The 10632-nt window shown below is 48.3% G+C and overlaps 1 protein-coding gene across 1 annotated transcript in view; it reads right to left on the bottom strand.

Moving 5' to 3' along the window:
* Positions 1-259: 259 nt before the first annotated feature.
* The window catches only part of ANKRD33B (ankyrin repeat domain 33B), a 75234-nt gene continuing 64861 nt past the window's right edge, over positions 260-10632 (bottom strand). Inside the window, exon 4 of the mRNA XM_036104719.2 lies at positions 260-8843. Within this exon, the coding sequence (XP_035960612.1) occupies positions 8008-8843 (836 nt within the window). The 3' untranslated portion in view covers positions 260-8007. The remainder of the gene's footprint in view (positions 8844-10632) is intronic.

Below are 10632 nucleotides of genomic sequence, written 5' to 3'. Positions count from 1 at the left end.
GGAATGCACCTGCCTGAGGCCTATCCCACCGAGCCCTCGGCTGCAGTGGGCGGGAGGCTGCAGCTTCACCGGCCCCAAGCACAATCAGTGAGGGAAATAAAGGGGACGAGACCCCCCCCAACCCGTCCCCTCACTTTTCACATCCCATTTTCACTTTTTTTATGAACTATCCCTTGTACGTGTTCCTATTTTCTAATATGTCTACCCAACACACACACGTTGGTCACAAACAACAAAGACAAATAATCTCCAATCACAATTGTGGCCTAGAAAATTTTATTTAAAATTTGACTTCCTATTTAGGTCCTTCCTTAATAATAATGATTTTCAGGGAGTTGAATGACGATCTGTTAATGGGTCAGACTTCAGACTTCCTAAAGGCGAAGCGGAATTTCCCAAATAAATAGGAGCTGTTTTCAGTCTCATCAAAAATAACCTAGGGGCTCACGGTGGGGCATGGGACTCCTGATCTCCGAGCCGTGAGTTCGAGCCCCACATTGGGGGTAGAGATTATTTTTTTAAAAATAATAAAAATCTTAAAAAAAAAAAAAAAAGAAACACAAATTCAAATATTAAAAGAATTACGTTTGGCTAAATCATAATTTCACACTTTTATACCAGACACCTTGACAATATGTGATAAAATGAGAGAAAAACCCCACAATCTGTGTCAAACAGCTATGATCTGAAATTTATAGCAAAATCCTACAAATCGGCAAGACTGACACCAAAAAGTACAATAAAAAACACACGAGAAACAGATACAAATAAGGAATCTGTCAAACAGGAAATAAAAATGGTCGGAAGACACACGAAAAGAGGCTCTACCGCACCAGTAATTGGAGAACTGAAAATTAAAATGAGATACAGCTTTTTAACCCGCCAGCCCGGCAGCCCTCAGCCTGTCAGATGAACAGCAGGTGTTGCTACGGGAGGCACACGGCCTCTTTTGTCCACGGGTGGGTGGCCGAGGACTCACTCAGGAGGCTGTGCAAAGAACAACGCCGCAGGGTCTACTGAAATTAAAATCTGCCTTCCCTTCACCCTGGTCAATCCTAGAGAAATATTCCCTGTGCAGGTCAAGACTCTCCATTACTCCTAAGTGGTAGGAACCAAAAATACTGCAATAACCCGAGACCAGGAAATGGTTCGGTGAACCAGGGCACATCTCTACTGAGGAATACCGGATGGACCCCACATGAACGAAGGGGCCAAACGTGCTCTCCCCAAAACAGAAGTGAAGGAAACCGTGCATACAACGGGATCTCGTTTGTATAACACACAAAGGGAAGAAAACATTTAAAACCTATTTCTAGAAGGATGCATAAATAATTGGTCGGAGGGACTGCCCCCGGGGAGGGTCAGTTGCTTGTCAGCTGAGACCCTTTTACAGAGTTTGGTTTATTTTTTCTGAGTGCGTGCATTACTTTTTTAGCCATTAAAAGAAAATGAAGTTAATTTTAGAGTTCTTTGATTTAAGCTTTTCAAGGACATGTTTTAAATAAAGAAACTCCAGAACAACATTTACATTGTACCAGTTAGGTAAAAGAATACACAGAGAGATATGTGTGGCTCAGTCAGTCAACGGTCTGCCTTTGGCTCAGGTCATGATCCCGGGGTCCTGGGATCGAGCCCCGCATCAGGCCCCCCGCTCAGCTGAGAGTCTGCTTCTCCCTCTGCCTGCCGCTTCCCCTGCTTCTGCTCTCTCTCTCTCTGTTAAATAAATAGATAAAATCTAAAAAAAAAAAAAGAAAAAGAATACAGACAAAGCAAAACTGGATGCCCCTGAAAAGATGAAAACTGCAACAGGATTATTTTAACATAAGTGAAAATATTCCTGGATGAATCATAAATTTAAAAATCTTACCGTTGAAAAGTAAAAGTGTGTCAGAAGAAGAAAGTTGCACATCTATTTCGAGCAAAGTAAGGGACATTAAAAATACTGATGTATTTGTCTCATTTTCTCATTTATACACACTTTGGTTTATTCCAATACCACACCATTGTACCAGGAGAGTGTTTATTTCACAAGTGATTTTTAATCCTGTAGCCACAATTCCCCCATATGTTTACATTATTTTTCTTCTATACTTTTTAAATATGAGATACAGAATTTGTCAGAGGTTAAAAGGGACACATTCTTCCTGCTGAATAAGGTATCCTATTTAACCTAAAGAGTATTATTAACCTTTTGGAGAGCAAGAATTTGAAGCTGCTGGGAGTCACATGTATTTGTAGGTCCCGAAGTAGCCCTGAGGTCTAAATAGGAAAATATCTTTTATAAACTGTAACAAAACTCACGTCAAAATAAAAACCTATGAAATGTACACAGTTCTATCCAGAGTCAACATTTTTACAATATCCATTTTCAGAAACAATGAAAATAGCTTTATGTTCAGAAAACAGAGCCTATATACCAAGGTGGCCTAACGTGCAATCTGGCTTCCCGTGCTGAAGTCTGTTCAGTCCTCTTATTATTAAAAATACACACCCTCAGACGCCCCCAAAAAATGCCAGGCGGGACAAGGATTTGAAAGAAGAGAATTCCAAGGAGAGCGTTTTCTGTTCATCTGAGCAGGGGATCTCATTCCCATTCCTCAGGATGTCCCCAAGGCTCGCAGCGTTTATAGGATCCTTATATAGTTCGCATCCAGTTCTCCAGAGTCATACAGTTCCAAACCAGCTTCTAGAACATCTGCTCAAAAACTGGCATTAAAGTGCTTCAATGCAACCTCCCAAAACAGTATAAAGTGTCAGGGCAACACAGGTCACTGCTCTCCCCGGAATGACCAGCTTCATCTTTGTTTCTCGCCTACATTTCCTTTTAAAACAAGACAAAGGTGTAACACTAGGATGAATAAATTTCTCTCAAAAACCCAACTGTGTTAGCTTTCACTAGACTACCTAATCCTTGGGCAGACTTGGGAAAATCCTAGCGCTTCCTCAGGGTAAGATGTTGATTCTACGGCTAACCTGGCACCAAATTCCAAGAAATTCAGGCCCCCACCCCGTGGCCACCGCTGAATGGCCGGTGGTGCTCCCCAAGCAGAGTTGTCTCCGGCTTCCGCCTCTCGATGTGAAGGATGAACGTCCAAGGCAGAGAGGTGCCCCAGATCAGCTACTGGACCTCGCCGAGGAGCTCCTCTAGCTGCCTCGCGGTAAGATCTGGGTTCTGACACGCTGGCCGTGTTACGTGTCCCATTGGACAAAGTGCTTCCAGTGAGTCTTGGGCTGTCCAACCCCCCTGAACACACGCATCGAAGCAGGTCACCCCCGACCTTCCCCGGGAGCCACAGCAGAGGTCACCTTTGCGATCACACAGCCTGGTCTCCCTTCAGTCATCTGTGTGTGTGCATGCCCACGCGTGTGCACGCTCACACCTTGGCACACCCAGCAGCCAAGGGCCATCAGAGCCCTGCAGGGGGCGCTGTGCCTGTCACAGGCCGGCTCACAGTGAGACCGTGTGCACAACCCGGGCATCGAAAACTAGCCACATCAGTTCAGGTAGTGGTGGGTTGGTGTTTTTGCTTTTTTTTTTTTTTTTTTTTTTTTTCTTCAAAAAACCACCTCCAGAAGGAATTTTTTTTTTAGCCTCTTCTTTTAAATGTTAATGAAGAAACATGTGAATTCAAGGTCCCAGAAATGAGCAGCTGACTCCAGAGTTACCCAGACGAACGAAACAAGTTCTAAATGCTTCAAGGTGTGAAACGGGGAACACAGCCATCAGTCTTTTAGGAAGAACTTTATGGGTACCAGCACTCCCACTGTGACCATTGTCTTCCCAGTTCCAGTTGCTGCCAGAAACGTGACCTCATTGTTCTCTAAGGACCAGTTGCAATGGCCCCTCCATCTTCCCTCCCCTACAGCAAGTTGGTTCGGGAACCGAGGACCCCGCACACAGCGGACTTGGTGTGCGGAGAACCCACAGCCAGTGCAGCCCACAGGGACCCACACAGGCCGGAAAGGGTCCCGAGCAAATACCAGGGTACCTGTTAGAATTTTCCCGAATGCTGTAAAAAAGAACAAGTGTGAGCACTCCGTCACCTAAAAGCCTGTGACCAGAAGCTTTACAATGGTTGATGATGGATCTCCAGAGCCTGGGGCGTCCGTGTGTGGTACGAGAATGGGCAATGAGCGAGCAGGGATCTCCAGGTGAACCCGGGGAAAGGGAACAGTTGACTTACATCAGGCCTGGAACTCCGAGGAATTTCCGGGAAATTAGGAAAAGACAGTCTGCTCTCCGACTGTTGTGGGGACAAGGGGGGAGAGGTAGGGCTCTTGCCAGACGCTGCAAGAGACAAACCAGGCCCACTTCTTAGTCTTGGCTCCTTCACTGAATTCTCGGGGAGACCTTTCTTCATGACTTGGTACCCCGGATTCTTCCCTAAGGATGACAGGCTTTGGATTCATTTCGGGACTGGGGGCTGGCCCCACCTCATGGGATTCTGTTTCACACAAAACCGCCTGGCCCCCACTCGGATGCGGGATCCCCAGAGACCTGCTCACCCCCTAAAGCACGGAAGGAAGTGGGGAGAGGCAGTCTGCAACGGCCTTTCTGCACGCACAAGCCCTGTGTTCAGCTGACATCACGAATCTCTCCGTCCTTCTCCGCAGAATGAGCTTGGTGTCCCAGGAAGGCCTGAAGCTGAGACAAGGAACTGCAATTTCTGATCTTCATGTGGCTGAGGTACCCGGTACTGCCAGGCGCCTGCCGGGTGATGGAATACTCCTTCCTCGGAGAGAGGAAGGAAGGTCAACGATGTTCTGGTCCATGATGTTCTGGGCTGTGCTTCTCTAGGGTGGCCAAAGACATGGAGAGTTTATGCTCTGAACGCTGAGGTCATTCCAGACGAACCTCTCCCAGCTTTTCCCTCCTCCTGCCCAGCAGGGAGACTATGGAACACTGGAGTCACATAAGCCGGGACAAGAAACTGTTACTGTCACCCCGCCCACCCGGGAGCAGACGGGGAGGAGCCAGTTCTAGAGGTAAAATCGGTGAATAGCCATCTGTGTTATCATGACCACCACTACTTAACATACAGGCTGAATTTTTTTAAATACAAGGGTTCACATCCACAAGAGGTAACTAAGAGGTAACTGAGAGGTGCTGAGGTAACCTCACGTCCACCCCAGAGCCGTTTCAGCTGCCAAAGTCCCGGGTCTCCAATAACTAGAAAATCGCAACGGAGATGGCGGACATTTCCCTAGAAGACAGCAGCATTGACATCGTCTTGGAAATATTTCTTCTGTCTAGTGTAATCATAATTCACTCGAACATTTTAGCAAAAGTATTAAAATATACTTCATCTTTTCCTAACTACATTTATATATAAATCCCTGAGAAGGTACCTGTCAACTTGAAATTCACTATTTACAGTTAATAAACATCAGGGGAGCAAGCAGACCCCAGCTCCCCCATTCCCTCCGACAGCAGAGTGGTGCTGTCATCTGTCAGGAGAGCAAACTAGGTCCCCCTCCCTTAAATGGGCATAAGGGGGGTGCTGGGTGGCTCAGTTGGTTGAGCATCCGATACTTGGTTTCAGCTCAGGTCATGATCTCATGGGTTGTGGGATCGAGCCCCACCGTCGGGCTCCTTGCTCAGCGTGGAGTCTGCTTGAAAGATTTTCTCCCTCTGTCCCTCCTCTTCTCTCTCTCTCTCAAAATAAATAAATAAATCTTAAAAAATAATAATAATAAAAGGCGTGGGGGGCTGTGCCGAAATCCTAAACCATCTGCACAGAAGCTGGGGAAATCTGTCCTTCAGTCACTGGGTCGGTGGAGGTCATTACGTAATTCAGCAGGGACACCACACTGCCTCTCATGATCGCCTTGCTTTTCTGCCCTTTTTAGACCTCAGAGTGGTGGTGCCAGGGAGGATCAGGGCAGCTAACCGCAGCTGCCGAAGAAAACAGGCAAAGGAAGGAGAGGCAAGCAAGGAAGAGAGCGGGCAGAGGGGAAGGCAGGGAAGAAATGTGGCAACGAAGCTGAGAGGACATGCGGAGAGCAGGAGGAGGTGACTGCCCATCATCACCCCTGCCCCTGACCGACGCTGGAAGCGAGCGAGCAGCAAAGGGTGACCCCTCAGTGAGAAAACGCAGCCAGCCATTCAAAGCAATGAAAATACATAAACCAGACAATGATCTCAAAGGATGCCGGGTCGTACTGTCAGGGAGACTAGGGATGTTTCTCTTCACCTCAGGGACCAGCTCTCGTCTCATCCAAGGGGACCTGGCCAATACCAACTCTTGGACACTAGGGTGACCTGCAGCCACACAGTGTCGGTGATGCTAAAAGCGGGTCCAGACCTCTATTCCATTCTGGAAAGAGGGAGGAGCTCACTAAAATCTGACTTATCATCACACCTACCCATCAGGCTGGTGCTGCGCAATGCCTGTTAATTGAGGTTTCTGGAGAGGTGAGTGTGAGACCCCAGATAGCTCAATGCCTCATGGTGCCAAGTGGGAGGGACTAGGGAGAGGCCAGCGCCATCCCTGCCCACGTCATGAGACAGGCGCTCATCACACCCCAGCCAGGGAGCACGATTTGACATGCGAATCCAGGGTTGTAAGAGCTTCCAAATCAGTCTCCACTATTTTAAATCTACAGCTTCCGAGGAGGAGAATTTTTAAATAAAGTGCTGTCAGAGTGCATATATGACAGATACTCTGCAACCCAGATGGCCAGAGATTCAGTAGACTCTCTTAGTGCTTTGGAGATTAAAAAAAAGTACGGACAGAACTCCCACTGAGAGCTCAGGGCTCCGGGCAAATCACGTACGTGCTCTGCCCAAGACCCCGCATCTTGGAAATTCTACAAAGTCCGCATGAGGATGAACTGAACATCACGGGCAGTCCAAGGAAAAATAAAAGTAATTCCACACCAGGAATTGAGTCTGGAGGAGGGAGCCATCCAACCCACTCCGGGAGAATTTGCCTAAAACAAGTTTGCTTAATATTCCGTTCTAATCCCTGTTCTTCTAGCCCACCCCCCTTCTCAGCGGTTTGTATCACTCTGGTGCCTTATTCTTTTGCATCTTTTTTACATTTTAAGGATATCTGAATTCAATTTATCTAAGAGCACAGAGGACTTAATTTTGTATTTCTAGTAAAAATTTATTACATTTGCCCCCATTTTATTAGATAATAGATTTTTCTCGTATCTATTTTTGAATATGTTAAAGGCTTTGCATCCAGTTTATCTAAAGTCCCTTGCTTAAAATACTTAGTTCCAGCAATAAGTACATGCTTCTCTATGCATGGTTTCATACTTTGACAACAGGTTTTTCTTCATTCTTATTACCGTCTAAGTAAGAGAGCTTTAAAATAAGACACAAGGAAATCTGATTCCCCTGTCTCATGTCATCATTTTGCTGGAAAAGGAAATGCCTCCATCAAATAGAAACAAATATTCAGAATCACTGAATCAAATCAGTAAGAACATACAATGCTCATGTGTGCGTCCAATGAGAAGGAACGACAAACAGCAAGAAAGGGGAGACTTTGACAAATTCTGTATGAAATCATAGAGATATCACAAATAATTATTGCCAGAAACAGTATGTTAAACAAAGGGTCTTCGGGCAAATGTATTAAAACCGTCTTAAATACAAACAGCCCCATCACCAGTAAAATGCTGCAAATTTGATCATGATTAAAAATACAAAATTATTCAGACCCTTTGATAAACTGGTCTTATAAATTTCTCAAGTGAGGTTCTAAAGGTAGGCTCTGAGGCAAATTTGCCCGCCAGGTGTACTGATCGCTAGGGGAACTGGTTTCAGGCGAATGGACCTGTGCCCGGCCCAATTCACGCAAGGGTGCAGCCTGAGCAAACAAACAGGGAGCCCTTCTGGGTCCAGGTTCGAGGGAGCCTGTCTGCCGGGGATGTGCAGGGAGGTGCAGCGCTGCGGGAGGGGCGAGGGCAGGAGGGAGGCACACCCGCATCCTTCTCCGCGCGGAGCCCCGCTGCCCCCTCCCCCACCGCACACGCTTCCAGGCAGCTGACCCCTCACGTCCTTTTCCTCCAGGAGGGCGCCCGCTTTTCCTTCTTCGCTGCCGCAGCCACCCGCTGCTTCTCCGCCTCTTCCGCCTTCCTCTTTTCCTCCTTGGCCTCCTTGTACCGCCACTTGGGGAGCTGCAGGTGGGTGCTGTCCTTGGTGCTGCCCTTGGCGGCCGCCCGCTCCGGCTGGAAGGTGGGCACGGGCGCCTTGCTGATGCGCACCCTGGGGATGACCACGCCGGGCCGCACGCTGCTCCTCCTCAGCAGCTGCAGGGGCAGGAGGCTGGTCCTCCGCGGGGCCCCCGGCAGCTGCGGAGACGGGAGGCTGGCTGTCGGGGCCACCTCTCTAGAGACCCCGACGGCCTGGGAGGTCCGGACTGGCTGCTCAGAGCCCTCGATCTCGTCACTCTCCTGGGCGTGCGTGTCCCGGTTCCCCCGAGCCTCCAGGATTTCCTGAACCGCCAGCCGCCTTTTCCCCACACAGGGCGGGTTCTCGGGGCACACAGTCTGGCAGACGATGGCCACGGCGGGGCTGTAGAGGCTCGTGGTCATCCTGACCATGTGGTCCAGGACACCCCCATCCTCCAGGCCCTGGCGTGAGCGGGAGGTCAGCATGGACCGCACAAGCTCGGTGAGCCTCTGCAAGCAGTTTTTGGAGCCCGAGGGCTTCAGAACGGCCTCCGGAGGCAGCGGCAGCTCTGGTTTGTATTTTTCCCCAAACTGTTCCGGGCAGGGTCGCTCCAGCAGCCTCTGGATGAGGCGGACGGCCTCCAACCGTCCGGTGTAAGTGGCCCACTCCTGGGGCGACATCCCACGGCGGGGGTCCCTGGCATGGACATCTGCTCCTGAAAATAAAAAAAAACGCAAACACAAGCAGTAATGGGTGAATGTGACAAGAACTTTCCCGGCCAATGGCAGGAAACGAAAGAGTGAAATGGATCAAAGGTAAAACTTCCAAAACCTAGTGACAGACTACCTGGAGCTGTGCCACCTGGATGAGCGTGCAGCTGACCGTGAACTACTGCATGTACTATTATTACAACACAGCCCACCTTTAAGTGCTCCATTTAATGGCCCACCTTTCCTAAACAAAACTGCCTGAACTCAGCACCTAAATCATGGAATTTTTAAAGAAATAAGATTTCATGGCTTTCCAGCAATGGAGAGATGACTAGACAGCAAAGGTGCTCTGTGAACACATCAATGATGTTACTAGAATGTTCCGGAATACTAAAAGGAATAATCACTTGCAAAGCATCTGGTGTCCTATTTACTTATCATCTCATGTTTTCCTCACAGATCTCTTGTGAGGAATGTGAGGGTCCCTATTTTGCAGGAAATGTGTGGTCCTTCACTTCTTGTACTGAGTGGCTAGGAGGTCCTGGGTCTATCCTCTTTACCAGATCCTGGGCTTTTCCAGGGCAGAGCCCACATCTTACTCGTTTTCGTTTCCTCACACTTCTCACCCTGGCTGGTAGGAGGCATGCATTGAATAAAGGTTTGTTACAGAGCGGATGGTAGTCACAGTGGCCAAGGGACCTACCTGAGGCCTCGAAGATGGTAACAGAGAAAGTCTCAGCCCTGTACACTTCCTGCCACCCTGCAGAGAGAGGACCGCTTCCTCTGACAGTTACTTGTCTGTGCCAACATGGTCAGACTAAAGTACCCAGGGATTTAAACAAACACCAATCTAGCTAGGTGCCCGGTAAAGGTATTTCACAGATGCAGTTGGCACCCACAATCAGTTGACTGAGCCAAGATTATCCTCAATAATGTGGGTGGGCCTCATCCAGTCAGTTGAAGGCCTTCAGACCAAAAGCTAAAGTTTTCGGGAGAAAAAAGAATTCAGCCTGAAGACTGTAGCATTAACTCGTGTCCAAGTTTCCAGCCCGATGGCCTGCCCCCACTAATTCTGGGCTCTCCCACCCCCAAAAGCACGTGAGCCAATTCTTTAAAAGAAATCTCTTAATGTATATCTCTTGTTGGTTCTGCGTCTCTGGAGAACCCTGCCTCCTATATCCTCAGTCTCCCTTACACTAGTCACTTCCTTAATAAATCTCCCCCATACCACCCACTGGCCCCTCCTAATACTGCAAATTTAAACTTCAACTCAACTTGATGAAATGTTCATAAATTTCAGTGTGGTACTATAAGAGAAATTAATAAGGAATTGCTGTTCAATTCATCTTGGTCCAATCTCAGCCTCATACAGTTAAAAATCATTCAGGATTTCAGGTCCCATTAGTCATACTTTCCCTGGCAAAGCAATGTGGAGAACTAGGGCAATTATCTAGTCTGTGAGCTCCCCAGGGACCAGGACTGGCGGAGGCTCCTGCATTTATATCCCACGCAGACCCAGGTGTGTGACGTGCGGCGGCAGCTCAGCGTGTGCTGAACGGAGGCGAGGACAGCTCACCAGCCTCCCTGCCCCGGCACCCCTCCCGTGGCCCCCCAGCCCAGGCAGGCCCAGCCCACCTGAGATCGCCTCATAGTGCTCTTCATCCTGGGGCACATTTAAAAAATAGGCATACTAGAGGAGTGGTAATTATTTGGAACTGGAAATCGGGATGGAACTCATTAGCCAGAGTACAATTTATAAACTGACAAAAATGAAAAGGGGGCAGTAAAAATGTC

This window comes from Halichoerus grypus, chromosome 2 (assembly GCF_964656455.1).
Source record: "Halichoerus grypus chromosome 2, mHalGry1.hap1.1, whole genome shotgun sequence".
Taxonomy (NCBI): domain Eukaryota; kingdom Metazoa; phylum Chordata; class Mammalia; order Carnivora; family Phocidae; genus Halichoerus; species Halichoerus grypus.
This window is presented reverse-complemented; position numbering and strand designations above follow the sequence as displayed.